Source organism: Loxodonta africana, chromosome 10 (assembly GCF_030014295.1).
Source record: "Loxodonta africana isolate mLoxAfr1 chromosome 10, mLoxAfr1.hap2, whole genome shotgun sequence".
In the NCBI taxonomy this organism is placed as follows: domain Eukaryota; kingdom Metazoa; phylum Chordata; class Mammalia; order Proboscidea; family Elephantidae; genus Loxodonta; species Loxodonta africana.
In genome coordinates, this window is record NC_087351.1 from 93,904,888 (window position 1) to 93,920,512 (window position 15,625).

A 15,625-nucleotide genomic window follows, 5' to 3' on the forward strand; every position below is an offset into this window, starting at 1 on the left:
CGATTGCCAAGTCCACGGATTAGGACAGAGGCTCCTCCCAACTCACGTAGCTGTAGGGGCTGGGGAACCCAAGATCAGCAGCAGCAGGTTGGAAAGCAGGACTCTTGTTCACAGGCTGTGAAAATCACAACTGGCAGGCAAGACCACCAGGCTTCTCCTGATTCATGTAGCTGCAGGGGCTGGCGAGGCCAAGATCAGCAGGTAAGCTGATAGCTCAAGTCCCAAGAACTGGAGGTCAGGCAAACTGGATGCAGCCACAGGATGCAGAGTGAGCAAAAATCCAGAATGTATGCTTATATTCGAATGCAGGCCACATCTCCAAGGAAACTCCCTTTAAACTGACTGGCTACTCACAGCAGATTCCACCAAAAGAGTGACCACATATAAACATTGAGATTCATGGCCCAGCCAAGCTGACACACAATCTTAACCATCACACCTTCCTAGTAATATCTGAATCTGTGTTTGTGCTTTAAGAAAATGCAGGCTTTTTTGTTTGGTTTGCTTACTTGTTTAGAGAGAGTAGAGAGGGGCACTAGAAAGAAGGCCGAAGGCAGCATTCAAAAAAAAAGAATGACATCAGCTGAAACCCAGAAGTGAGAGCAACTTATAATTTTGGAAAGCTGTAAGTAGGCTGGATTACTGTTCTTCCTCTAATCTTACCTCTATCACTGTATTGTCATACTGACATTGTTGTACTCTGTGAAGTACCAAAATTCCCCAAGAAAATAACGATTCCTCTTTCATCATTGTCCTCACAGTGCAACAGTATAACACCTGGCCCATAAGTAGGTGCAAATATTAACCTTGATTTTAAACAAAACCTGCAGCACGTAACAACTTCAGAAACATGGCAAGAATTAACCCTGGGACATTCAAAGAAACAAGATCCTAAAGATCTTATAAACCATGCTGACAAGTTTAGACATTTTCCAATAGGAATTTATTAAAAGATGTTAACATTTTTAGAAAAATGACTCTATAAAAAGAGTGGCACTCAGGTTAGGAGGGGTACCTGACTAGAAGCTTGGAAATCAGTTAGAAAGATAAAACAGTACTTTAGTGAGAAATTATGAGAGCATAAACAAGAGGGGGAAAAAAACTAGTTGCAAACATGTCAAGTAAAACAAAGAACTATTAAGAACTGGTTGGACTTCATGATACCTTGGATACCGGCGGTAAAGGAGAGGGAGGTCTATAATCGCCCTATTCCAGGAAATAGGAAACTATCGGGATATGCCTGCCTCATGCACTCCTAAATCCCCAGCCCCCTGCAAAGACCATGATTCACAGCCAGTTAGTTAACGCTTGTCGAGTGACTGCTGAATGAGGAGGCTGGATGGAGAGTGGTTCGGGAAAAGATGAAAAATGAGAAGGGGTAACAATTTAAGTTTAAACATGTTGAATTTGAGTTAAGCTGTGAGGTGTGTATGAGGAATTTAGGACAGTGGGATATGGAGCACTGGAGAAGAATTTAAGATGAAGCCACTGGAAAAGCCGAACCACTCAGGGAGTTTGTACGGAAGGAAGAAAAAAGAACCCCGTGGTGATCGTAGATCCTTTTACCTGCTGTATAACAGGAGCTTGTACTCCGCCGGGCTGCATCTGTGGTATAACCTGCTGCTGCAGAACCACTGACTGCTGAGGCTGAAAAATATACTGGGCACCATTGGCTGCTCTGACCACCTGAAGAAGCTGGCCTGAAGAGGAAAGGATGTATTTCCAGTCACTATTTCAGCGCTAACAATTTCAAAATAATTCAAAATAACTGAATTCATATATCAAACCACCAAAAGGCCCTAGAAATAATCAAGTAAGAAGCTGAACAACTTTATTAAGGGCTATCTGCCACACCAACTATAATCCTCACCTTCCCTGACTACCCTCCAGGTTCAAATACATTGCTTAAAATGTTTTCTTTTCCATATGTGTTATACTTACTTCGCTGTTTTCCAATATGGTTTAACAACGGATTATGAAATTTGATTAAAAGTTTAAGTTATCTTTGCTAGCACATTAGAAGTCATGAGAGAAGTAAGGCCAGACGTTTCAGGCACTCTTCATTTTTAAAGCTTTAAAGAAATGAAAACGTAACAGTTCATTTAATATCTTGAACCAAGATATTACCTTCAAAATTGCTTAAAAGCAGTAAAAGTTTGTTGAACCAATTATCACTGCCACATAACACTATATGACTGGCTTATAGGTGTAAAACCAAATTTCTCTAAAAAAATATTGCTTTAGATAACCCAGAATCATGAATTAATTAAAAAGTAAACAATTATATCTCAGTAAATTATGTAGCATGACAAGTCACTAATTTGTTCTTCACAAAATGAGAAATTAACAAACATAGGGCTTGGTTTGGTAAGCTTTGCTTGACACATAAACTATAAAATCGAGATTATAGGGAGAATGCTTGACATCTACGTAAATAAATTCTTTAAACATAAACACGCAAAAAAATCAAAGGGTAAATAAACATTGGTCTCTTGTCAATCTACGCTGAGCTACTACATGTAACAGAATAATATAAATTTGCTCTTAGCAGTCTGTAGAATTTAGTTTGATATCACCAATTAGTTCAAGTGAGGATCCTTTAACTCATTTTTCATATTAAACATGTTTAGCAAAAACCTAAGTAAATGCATGTTTCTATATAATCATAAATCATACTTCTTTCAATAAATAAAATCCTCATTCAAGGATCAAAAGCTGAAGTACTAAGTCTCACCTTCTCTACTGCATCCTCAGCAATGATTTACAGTTGAATGTGCTACAGCCCTCAAATAATGTTATTTTAATAACCTATACCAAATGGTAAAACAATATTAAGATTTTCTATTTTTTAATAAAGACAAACGATGAAGACCAGATGGTTCAATTCACTGTTCTGTTATTCCCAATTACCTGAATTTGTTAATATCTGTTGAACAGGAGTTACACCTGCAGGGAGTGCCAAGGTGGCAGCTGTAGCAGCAGCACTCTAAAAATCAAGAAGAAAAAAAAAACTCAAAATCACCCATGTGCCTAATAGCAGCTCAGTTTATCTTCAGCCTATTTTAATAGCATTTGAAGTTTATTGTTTTAGTACATACTACAATGAATAGCTCTAATAAGGCTAAATCCTATTTTTAAAAATGGTACAACGAAGACTGCAAAGCCTAAATAAGGTACTTAATTATGCCAATCAATTCAATAAAACGATGTAATTGTTTTGGTCCTCCTCCACCCCAGGAGGTGCTCTAAGGAAATCTCACCCACGTTAGCAACAACGCTGCACAACATTTTGAAATAACTATTTCATTACTTCCTTTCCCATTCTTTGCTTCCCTACCCACAATTCCTTGTTTTCCAATAATGCAATGAGACAAAGATATGTATTCGTTTTAGAATTCTTCATTTTTTAAATTTATACTAGAATCCATATGTCTTTTAAGAAAACCCTGTATCAGAAGCTAGAGCTTGGGAGTAGGGCTGACAATTCTTCTAAGATTCCATATTAAAAGAGATTAAAAAACTATAATATTGATATTATATTCTAAGTGGAATGTATTAAAAACATTTGTATTAGTACCAAAAAACCTTCAAAATCTTAAGAGAAGTTGCAAACTTTTATTTCTATATTTTAAAATGGAGCTTGCATCTGACCATTTACTTATGAAGATGTGAGTGGGATTCTACTCTGAATTTCTTTATATTTAGGATACATTCTTGATTTACTATTTCTGAAGAATTCTCTTCTCCCCTTACCCTCCTCCAAAAGAATTACACCTCTTTTATACACTAATTTTTATCCTGTGCTCTACATATTTCCATGTATCTCATTATATTATATAACTATATTTAGTTTTCCCCCCTCCCTTTTAATCCCCCCCCCTTTAACTATCCAATCAACTGTTCATATACTCAAATCTAATCTATAAATTTTTGGAAAAACACGTTTGTGTAAGAGTATAGAAAGGAAAATTGTGCTTTGCAGATGCTAATGCCAGAGAAGTCAACAAAACTTGGAAAATTACACTAAAGTGGGTTAATGACACAACTACTATCTGGTGTAGGGGCTAGGTACAGCTTTCCAAGAATATATTTAAGTAATTCCTACATCTTGAGCTTGAAATTCCCACTATGCTGCCAGAATTCAGTTAGTCTACCAGATCCATCCATCTTTACACTGGAAACAATTATCCAATTTAAAATAAATATTGTCTATATAGGCAAATGAAAGGAAATTTAAGTTTAAGAAACACAGTGACAATCACTTACTACTGAGAAATATTATTTAGGAATATTAAGTGCCTACCTTGAATCAGGAAACCCTGGTAGCACAGTGGTTAAGAGCTACGGCTGCTAACCAAAACATCAGCAGTTCGAATCCACCAGGCGCTCCTTGGAAACCATAGGGGGGAGTTCTACTCTGTCCTATAGGGGTTGCTGTGAGTCGGAAATCGACTCGACGGCAACAGGTTTGGTTTAGTTTTTTTGATCTTGTATCATAAGGTAATAGATCTTCCTCTGCTGGCAAAATGACATAGTAGTGTCTATAGTGCATTGCTGTTGTTGTCATTAGGTGTGGTCGAGTCAGCTTCAACTCATAGTGACTCCATGTGATAGAGCAGAACTGCCTCATAAGGTTTTCTTGGATCCCTGAGGCAAACTGTCCAATCTTTCCCCCATGGATCTACACGGCATAGATGTCACAATAATCACATGCATACCTTCTGCATATCCAAGGTGCTCAATAAGCATTTGTTGAGTGATGTATCATAACTCAACACACTTTAAAGACTACTGAAATTTTTTCTGTTTTTTAAGAAATAACCCAAACATAAATAATAAATTAGACCAATCATTTCATAAAGAGAAACTGTAAAACTGCTTTGATAAGGTCCTGTTTTATACCCATTGCCATCAATTCCAACTCACAGCAACCCCGCAGGACACACGAGAACTGCCCATAAGGTTTCCAAACGTGTAATCTTTACAGAAGCTGACTGCTGCCACATCTTTCTCCCATGAAGCGGCTGGTGGGTTCAAACTGCCTACATTCCAGTTAGCAGCCTAGTGCTTAACCACTGTGCCACCAGTGCTCCTTTCCTGTATTATACAAAAAAAAAAAACACTGCCATCAAGTCAATTCCAACTCCTAGTGACTCTACAAGACACAGGAGAACTGCCCCACAGGGTTTCCAAGGAGCACCTGGCAGATTCCAACTGCCAACCTTTTGGTCAGCAGCTGTAGCTCTTAACCACTACGCCATCAGGGTTTCCCTCCTGTATTATAAGTTCCTTGAAAGAGCTTTCCATCTAACATTATCACTATCTCACATTTGGCTCAGTCCTTAAGCACTCCACTGCTAACTGAAAGGTTGGCAGTTCAGACCCACCAGCAGCTCCGTGGGAGCAAGGATGTGGCCTTCTGCATCTATAAAGATTAGAGTCTTGGAAACCCTAGGAGGCAGCTGTACTCTATCCTATAGGATTGTTATTGCTTGGAATTGACACAAAGGCAATGGGGATCTCACGTTTTCATAAAATCACTAAGTTTTCAATATGTTCATTTCCAAAGCGTACAGAACCACCAGCAAAATCAAAACTATGTTTAACAGATTTCTTTGAATCAAGAATAATGCAAACAAAAAAGTTTTCTTGGTAAAGAGCCTATCTTGACTATGTTTCACAACATGTAAAATAACATGGAGCAAACAATGAAAATATCACAATGCTGAAATATACATAAATGTTAATCCATTTTATTGAAGTCTCTGGCCTATGATCTGTTTAAATATGTTGTTCTTTAGAATCAATGGGAGTTCTTGGGTGGTGCAAACTGTTAATATGCTCGGCTGCTAACCGAAAGGTTGGCGGTCTGAGTCTACCCAGAAAAAGGCACCTCAGAAAAAAGCCTAGGCAATCTACTTTGAAAACTCAGCTACTAAAAAGCCTATGAAGCACAGTTCTGCTCTGACGTATGGAGTCACCATGAATCATAGTCTACTCAACAGCAACTTAGAATCAATGAGACCTAATCGATCAGAGATATGCCACTGATTCTGCCCAGTCTCTTTCATCACAATTTCAGTTCAAAAGGTTCTCCCTCAATATTTAAAATTGTCTGAAATTAGATGGGCCCACTGCTGGTGATTCTACCAAATTTGATTTTAAATGATGTGGGTTCCTTCTTGGGAAACAGTTTTAGTAACACCAGCTGAAGTAGGGATCCTAAGGCGAGGCTTAAAGGAGAGGGATTAGAAAGAAATTTTAGGCCTCAGACTTGAAATGGAAATGTTTCAGATAACAAACTATTCTGAGAAATGACAGGCAGGGGAGTTTGTGATTTTCATGCAAAAGAACTGATTCTCATAACTTGAACTATAAGTACAAACAGAAATCTTTGATACTTGTCAATTTAAAAACTTCAATTTTTGTAATTCCCTAGCAGTTCGGAAAATCATAAAGAAATCTGGAATTCCGCCAAGGTATGAATTTGTATGGCTGATACGTGTAGAAGGAAGTCACTTATGTAGTTGGTGAACCCTGTTTTATCTGTTATAGAAATTACAGATGAGCTTTGTGGTTCACAACTCATTACTCACACAGAAATGATTTTTTTTAATAAAAAAATCTGGAACTGGAGGAAAACAAAAAACTCATTGTTAGCATTATTTACATAAACTATGAGATATTTCTAAAAATAAGGATTCTTAGCTTTAAGTTCTGGCTAAATTTAAGAATGAAATGTCAGAGATTTTAGAGACATTAACCAAAAAACCAAACTCACTGCTGTCGAGTCGATTCCAACTCATAGCGACCCTATAGGACAGAGTAGAACTGCCCCATAGAGTTTCCAAGGAGTGTCTGGTGGATTCGAACTGCCCATCCTTTGGTTAGCAGCCGTAGCACTTAACCACTATGCCACCAGGGTTTCCTTAGAGACTTTAATAGTCTCTATATTTTAAACAGAATAAGGAAGAGCCACTTGTTAGAATTTGCTGGAACAGCTACTCTAATCAGACTTTGTTTTACTGCCTTATTTAAAAAAAAAAAAAAAAAAACTTTAAGCATACAAGAAAAGATGGCTTTCTTTCAATTTTAGTTATACTTCAGTACGTTTGATGGGGCATATATACTCTAAGTGATATTTGAAAATCGAAGGACCTGTGAAATCTCTCAGAAATATCAAAAGCCTAATGTATACCTTTTACATATTTTAATAAAACTTATTAGGCTATACTACAGTGAGATCACAGCAAAAGTTTTTTCAAGTTTGAATCTTAAAAATAGTCATCTTCATCTATCCAGTTTGTTTCATTTTCAAAAAGCTTTTAATTCTTAGCTTTACTGAGCCTCTGGAAATTAATGGATCTTCTAAAAAAAGAACTATACATGGCATAACTACTCTGGTGGGTCCCCCTACCAAACACAGCAGAGGATGAAATTGCTCCCACAAAGCATCAAATTCTTTTCATATTTTTAATAGGAACACTGCTTATTTTTACTGACTTCAATGTTTAAGTATCAAGCTAAACTTTAGATCTGCTGCAAAATCTAGTACTTAGGAAACTAAGAAAAAATGCTGTTTTTGCTCACATCCTGAATAAACTTCATGTTGTTAATAAACATACCTAGGCATAGTCACAATGTGAGTTAAAACAAGTATAGCCAAAATGCTCAGCTCTGAATCTTACCATGTTTGATGCATTCATATGTTGTATTAGCTTAGAATCAGGAACAATAACTTGTGGTGCTGTGGCTACAAAAAAACACAGGCACACATGCAAATAAGGAAACAGGAGGCTATTTCATAATCACAGAAAAGCTACACAATGCTTCTTTTTCCATGTTTTCCACATTTTCTGCATTCAAATGTAATCAATCATTTGGTATCTCAGAACATTTTAAGTTTTTATGGCAAATAACTGCTGTGATATACTCACCGTATACTGGAAAACATGAATAGAAAAGATACTAAGGATGCCAGGGAACTTAGAAATATGACAGTTAGATTCATTCTCTACACTGCAGGACTGTAACACCTAAACATACACATTTCTGTGCTTTCTGAATCATGTTTTCAAACATAATTTAACCTTGTCTTGCTGACTCAGCAGTAACTGTTTTACTGATAGAATTATGCCATTATTGGAAGGAGTTGCTAACCCATTAAGAATGAGCTAAAAAAAAAAAATTTTTTTAAGTTGAATTGGCAAAAATTATATTATAGATCTATCTGCAACAATGACCAAAAAAAAAAAGACCAGCTGCTGAGGCTACTTATGTACAACCAGACACCTCATGGGATTTGGTTCCTTGGTTTGAAGGTTTAGGGTAATGACTTTATGGGACACCCCAGTTACATGGCCTAATAATGTGTTCAGTGCTTCTGTTCTACCTCCTGGTTTGCTGTGTAGTGCCTGGGGTCTTAAAGGCTTACAAGCAGCCACCCAAGGCACAACATTTGGTCTCTATTCACCTGGAGCAAAAGAGGAAGGAGACTCAGGAATAGAAGAAGGCTATGGAATATGTGGCTAATTGCCTCGATGAACAAATGCCTCCTTTGCCGTGAGACCAGAAGTGGATGGTACTCTACCATTACTAAACATTTTCATCAAAGATTCCATAGGATAATTCTGATCAGAAGAGGGAAAATGTAGAACAGAACTTGAAATTCTCATGGGCTCTAGACTTTCTGGTGCCATGAAGGGTAAACAAACCCCTGAAACTACTGCCCTGAGATAATCTTTAAACCTTAAACCAAAAATATCCCCTGAAGTCATCTTGAAACCAAACAACAATTTAGCTTAACTAGTGAAAAAGGTCTGCCTTGAGCATTATGCTCTTTTAAGAACCACCTACACAAAATCAAACTGACAGGAGCAACTCGAAAGATTAGATAGGAACCTTAGGCGACAGTGATTTTGTTAGTGAGGGAGGAACAACTCAGAAAAGGAGGGTGAGAATGGTTACACAACTCAAAGAATGTAATCAATGTCATTAAATCGTACATACAGAAACTGCTGCATTGATAAATGTTTTGTTGTATATATTCTCAACAACAGTAAATAAAATTTAGGTGAAAAAAATCTACTTTTTGAAAATCTACAGTTTTTTTCTCCTGATTTGATAGTTCTCATAATCACAAGTTACTTCCATCAACTTTAAAAAATGCAAATCAATCCAAATCCCAAGGACATTCTTTAATGAGATGGAGAAACAAATCACCAACTTCATATGGAAGGGAAAGAGGCCCTGGATAAATAAGGCATTACTGAAAAAGAACAAAATGGGAGGCCTTACTTTACCTGATTTTAGAACCTATTATACTGTCACAGTAGTCAAAACAGCCTGGTACTGGTACAACAACAGATACATGGACCAATGGAACAGAATTGAGAACCCAGACATAAATCTATCCACATATGAGCAGCTGATATTTGACAAAGGCCCCAAAACAGTTAAATGGGGAAAAGACAGTCTTTTGAACAAATGGTGCTGGCAGAACTGGATATCCATCTGCAAAAAAATGAAACAAGACCCATACCTCACTCCATGCATAAAAACTAACTCAAAATGGATCAAAGACCTAAATATAAAATCTAAAATGATAAATATCATGGAAGAAAAAATAGGGACAATATTAGGAGTCCTAATACGTGGCATAAACAGTATACAAAATATTATAAAGAATGCAGAAGAAAAACTAGATAACTGGGAGCTCCTAAAAATCAAACATCTATGCTCATCCAAAGACTTCACCAAAAGAGTAAAAAGATTACCTACAGACTGGGAAAGAGTTTTTAGCTATGAGATTTCTGATCAGCGCCTGATCTCTAAAATCTACACAGTACTGCAAAAACTCAACTGCGAATAGACAAATAACCCATGGGCAAAAGATATGAACAGACACTTCAGGAAAGAAGACATTCAGGCAGCTAGCAGATACATGAGGAAAAGCACATTAGAGAAATGCAAATCAAAACTACAATGAGATTTCATCTCACTCCAACAAGGCTGGCATTAATCCAAAAAACACAGAACAATAAATGTTGGAGAGGCTGTGGAGAGATTTGAACAGTTACACACTGCCGGTGGGAATGTAAAATGGTACAACCACTTTGGAAATCGATTTGGCTAGAAATAGAACTACCATACGATCCAGCAATCCCACTCTTTGGGATATATCCTAGAGAAGTAACAGTCTTTACACGAACAGATACATGCACACCCACATTCACTGCAGCACTGTTTACAATAGCAAAAAGATGGGAGCAACTGAGGTGCCCATCAACAGATGAATGGATAAATAAATTATGGTATATTCACACAATGGAGTACTAAGCATCAGTAAAGTACAGTGATGAATCTGTGAAACATTTCATAACACGGAGGAATCTGGAAGGCATTATGCTGAGTGAAATTAGTTGCAAAAGGACAAATACTGCATAAGACCACTATTAAAAGAACTCAGGAAATAGTCTAAAGAGAGAAGAAAATATTCTTTGATGGTTACAAGATGGGGGAGGGAGGGAGTGTGGGAGAGGAGTACTCAGTAATTAGGTAGTAAGTAAGAACTACTTTAGGTGACGGGAAAGACAACACACAATACAGGCAAGGTCAGTACAACTGGATTAAACCAAAAGCAAAGAAGTTTCCAGAATAAACCGAATGCTTCGAAGGCCAGTGTAGCAGGGGCAGGGGTCTGGAGACCATGGTTTCAGGGGACATCTAAGTCAATTGGCATAATAAAATCTATTAAGAAAACATTCTGCATCCCACCTTAGAGAGAGGCATCTGGGGTCTTAAATGCTAGCAAGCAGCCATCTAAGATGCATCAATTGTCTCAACCCACCTGGATCAAAGGAGAATGAAGAACACCAAGGACATAAGGTAATTATGAGCCCAAGAGACAGAAAGGGCCACATAAACCAGAGACTACATCAGCCTGAAACCAGAAGAGCTAGGTGGTGCCCAGCAACAACTGATGACTGCCCTGACAGGGAACACAACGGAGAACCCCTGAGGAAGCAGGAGACCAGTGGGATGTAGATCCCAAATTCTCGAAAAAGACCAGACTTAATGGTCTGATTGAGACTAGAAAGGCCCCGGAGGTCATGGCTCCCAGACCTTCTACTGCCCCAGGACAGAAACCATTCCCAAAGCCAACTCTTCAGACAGGGATCGGACTGGTCAATGGGTTGGAGAGGGATGCTGGTGGGGAGTGAGCTTCTTGGATTAGGTGGACACTTGAGACTATGTTGTTGGCTTCTCCTCCCTGGAGGGTAGATAAGAGGGTAGAGAGGGTTAGAAGTTGGCAAAATGGACATGAAAAGAGAGAGTGGAGGGAGGGAGCGGGCTGTCTCATTTGGGGGAGAGCAATTGGGAATATCTATCAAGGTGTACTTAAGTTTTTGTGTGAGAGACTGACTTGATTTGTAAACTTTCACTTAAAGCACAACAAAAGTTTTTTTTTTTAAATGCAAATCAGAAATAATGGCAATCTTACGTAAGTGTAAAAGGAGCTGTTTGATTCCACAAATTTCAGAGAATAGACAGATAATCCCATTATCCTAATATTCTCTGAGTGAAGAAAATCACATTTTGATCTATGATGACCTAAAATCCTAGTGCCAGGTCTGAAGGCAATAGGAGGAACAGTCATCAAAATAAACTAAAAGGGTATTACTGAATGCAAGGAACAGATTAAAATCAAATATTAAAAGTCTTACCTGATATAAACAGTAAAATAACCTAACAAGGTGTACTGTCTATCGTTACCAATTTTAAGTCTTACATGTATTCTCAGATGACACAGGTAACTAAATGGATGCTTTAAAGTAAATTTCTCAGTTACCTTCAATAAACATTCAAAAGATTTACTGAATTAGAATGTCCAGTAGTTTTATAACTGAATGTCTGTCGCCAAAGAAAATACTTGTTATAAATAATGGATCAAGTTTCTTAGCCTTTTCATGTCCCAGATTTTTCTTAGCTGTAAAATGGAGTTAAGAGCTACTTCACAAAGCCTTTGCAAGGCCTCAATGAAACATTTATAAAATGTTTTCCATAGTAGAAAGCACTATGGACACAGTCAATCAACTAGTCTTTTCTTATCTATAAATCAAATTCACATAAATATTAAAATATGAATATACTCCCTCTTCACATAAATAAATATAATTCGGTCAATTTAGACTTACATAAATTACTATGAGATTGAGTGTTCACATTGCCAAAGTATATCTTCCAGTGTTTAAGACATATTTACAAAACTCAAACATACTGAATGACTATACCAGTTTCATAAAGCAGGTAGAGATCACTATTTTACAGTATACAATACTGAAACTTTACAAATTAAACCTTTGCCGGTCTGATTTTACAAAATCCACTACACAGTCTTCTCAAAAGAAAACGTTAATACAACGTATCTGAGTATTACCTTAGGGTTTCAACTCATGAATTACTTCTCTGACATTACTATATAAAAAACTAAAAATTCATCAATAGGAGCCACATTTTATAGATCTACCTACCTACACACACACATTCTGCCAGTCAAAAGAGGAACAAAATCAGCATTTTTTGTTTGTTTACAAAGTGCCTCTTAAAAACAAGATTCAAGAAACCCAGAATAGTTCCCTTCTTTCCAAAGTACGAATTTCATTTCCAAGTTGCAAGCAGGAAAACAAATCCAGTCTCACCTTGCTGTGAAGCAGGAATAAGGACCTGCTGGGTCTGTGTCGGCTGGGGCACCGCCTGCTGCGGCTGAGACTGCTGATGGTGGTGGTGGTGGTGGTGCTGCTGCTGCTGCGGTTGATGCTGCTGCTGAACTTGCAATAAAAGCTGCTGCTCTTCGGAATGAAATCCATCTACTGCCCTAGACTGCATTAGCTTATTCTCCCATAACTAAAGGAAAGGACAACACACATTTCTAAGCGGAAGTCACAGAAGATGACTCTGGACATAATGACATAGAACAAAACACATTTTGCTTACTATTAGTCTTTATGTTTACAAAATTCTTCCATTTTCAAAACTAGTCCAGCCACAAAATCAGTCAATCTCTTCTAATTCTTATTTAAGTGTAAACAATAATGAAAAGGAATTTTTAAAATACCAAACCACATTTTGTTACTTTAGAGTTCTGAAGAAAATTTTTATTTGCTTGCTTTTATATCTTCCACAAATTATCTACAGTAATTTCTTTAATTATAAGGCATTATTTAGAAGTTTCATATAAGCATTTTTTTTTCAGTAGTGTAAAATTATCTTTTTAACATAAAAACGTTTATTCAACTACTTTCACGGAAATCTTTACTTAATACAAAATTTTTTGCCTTCTAAGTAACATACATGGAAGAAACTCATCTTTTCTTGATTAGAACAAGGAGGAACATTATACAGGCAGTCGTCCAGTTAGATAAGCCTAACTTTTCACGTGCTCGATCCTACACAGGAATAAGAAACAATGTCTGAAGGTCTCTAAGAGGTTTTTGCCAGTCTTCCAGACTTCTTGAAATTTTCCTCCCTCTTCCATTATGCCAAGGACTGGCAATCCTCCATTTACCGCTTAACCACCTCCATTTTCTCACGTCACCCTGGTTCTACGATGGGAAAAAAATCAGCAGACAAAGGGAAGAAGGATAAGAAAATATCTGCAACTAGTCTATCCCTCTCCCTAACACATTTCCTCTCTACTAGGTTTAGTACTTAATCTAGAGCCTCAACCCTGTAAGAAAATTGCCTAAGAATGTCACAAAGTGTTCCTTGAAAATGCAAATGAAACAACATTTTGTTCACAAGGATCTACCAGCAAGGGCTGCGTGTGCATGCCTGTATGTACACACATGCACACGCATACATGCAAACCCACACATACTTTGTATTCTCCTCCAGGATCTGCTCTTAGATATTGCCTAACTCATCTCAGGTGTTGATCGGATACTTCAAGATGCTCTCTGCCATACTCCCGGGGGTTTTTATCAATTCTTGACCCCTACAGCCATTCTAGAAATTCGAGATTCATGTCTACACACTGGTAACAATTCCAGCACATTCGTGACAGCTTACTGGAAGAGTAAACTAAAGGTTTATTTCCCAGGGCAATCATTCCTCTAGCAGGCCAAGTACTTACACCTGCCTGAAGTCTACTCCTACAGAGATAATAGCAACGAAGACAGTCGTGTAGAACATTTATCACTGAGGCTAGCATAAAGTCAGTGATCACTAAATGTTAGTTATTATCAGTGGTGGTGGTATTAATTGTGTAACAGCATTATACCAGAAGTCAGTAAACCAGTTTGTCCTGGTTTGACTAACTGGCCTTTAAGATACATCATTTATCCTTCTTTGACATTTTTCTCACCTAAAAAAGGGGACACGTTGAATTAGATTACCTCTAAACTCAACTACAGATGGTAACTCTAAGTTTCTGCAAATACCAGACTAAAAACAGCTAGTTTCTTCCAATGGAAGCAAAGCCCTACTTTTTCAGAACCCAAGTTTTATGTGATTTCATCTATGTAAACTGGGCACCTAGCACAGCACACAGTACAAAATAGGCACTTCAACGATGAACAAAACACATTACGACGAATGTAATATATAGTAAGGCTGCAAAAAAAAAAAAAAACCACTTCGCTATCACCTAAATCTTCTGTATCTCTTTCCCCCTTCCAAAACAAACTTATCTTGTTATGAGCCAAAAATAAAAGGCGAAAAGTAATTAATGCTTTAGGAAATAGTTTTTAAAACCATAATTTTCTAAATTTAATGCTTCACTTTATCACCCTCAATCGGAAATCCACCACTTCAATTTAATGACCTCCATGATGATAGCAAATGTTAAAAACACATACTATGTGCTGCTAAGTGCTTGCTATCACTACTCCCCTAGCCACCCAAATGAACCACAGAGGAGTCAGAATCCACCTCCAACGCCCTATCATTACTGTCAACTTCCCTTCCGAAGCATTTTTTGAATCTATCTCTACTACTGCCTCAGTTCAAGTCCTCTCCTCCGACCAGTATTACTGCAGAGTGTAGGGACTAAGCTCCTGTACTCCCTGAAGTAAGCTATATACTCTACAAGTAATCACTGAGTATGTCCTATGTGCCAGATACTGTTAGAGGGACTGAGAACAGACAGTGAACAAACCTGACAAAAATCCTTGTCTTCACAGAACCTCATTCCCGTGGAAATTTCCTTCCAATTGATCCTCTACAAATCAGTGGTCCTCAAAACTTGGTCTAGAGCCAACAGCATCAGGATCACCTGGGAACTTGTCAGAAACACTACTTCTCAGACCCCTCTCCACACCTACTAAATGAGCAACACCTGGGGTGGATCCCCAAAATCTGCTTTAGTAAGTGTCCAAGTGATGCTGATGCATGCTAAAGCTTGAGAACCACTGCAATCCATTAGTGGATTATAAAAAATCAGTTTAGAATTTGTAAATGTAATCAAATTAAAAAGCAAATGTCAAGACTATACACTGTTCTGAATTTTTATTTCTAAAATTTACAAATATGATGTCATCTTCTGCTTAAAAGCTGGACCCATAGCAAAGTGTAATCTGTAGACTACATACATGCATCTAATAACCTAGAATGCTCATTTACAAAA

The 15,625-nt window shown here is 37.5% G+C and overlaps 1 protein-coding gene and 1 non-coding gene across 5 annotated transcripts in view; both read right to left on the reverse strand.

Annotated features, from left to right (window-relative positions):
- Positions 1–15,625, reverse strand: part of GTF2A1 (general transcription factor IIA subunit 1) — a 52,981-nt gene that overhangs the window by 22,751 nt on the left and 14,605 nt on the right. For all 4 annotated transcript variants that reach the window (XM_064292830.1, XM_064292827.1, XM_064292828.1 and 1 more), the window contains 4 exons: positions 12,702–12,906; positions 7,689–7,753; positions 2,911–2,986; positions 1,567–1,700 (listed from right to left, as the gene is read on the reverse strand). In XM_064292830.1, coding sequence (XP_064148900.1) covers positions 1,567–1,700; positions 2,911–2,986; positions 7,689–7,753; positions 12,702–12,906 — 480 coding nt within the window. The remainder of the gene's footprint in view (positions 1–1,566; positions 1,701–2,910; positions 2,987–7,688; positions 7,754–12,701; positions 12,907–15,625) is intronic.
- LOC111750227 (small nucleolar RNA SNORA79) lies at positions 11,518–11,661 on the reverse strand. The gene has a single exon (XR_002785380.1). It is a non-coding gene; the product is annotated as a small nucleolar RNA SNORA79 (small nucleolar RNA).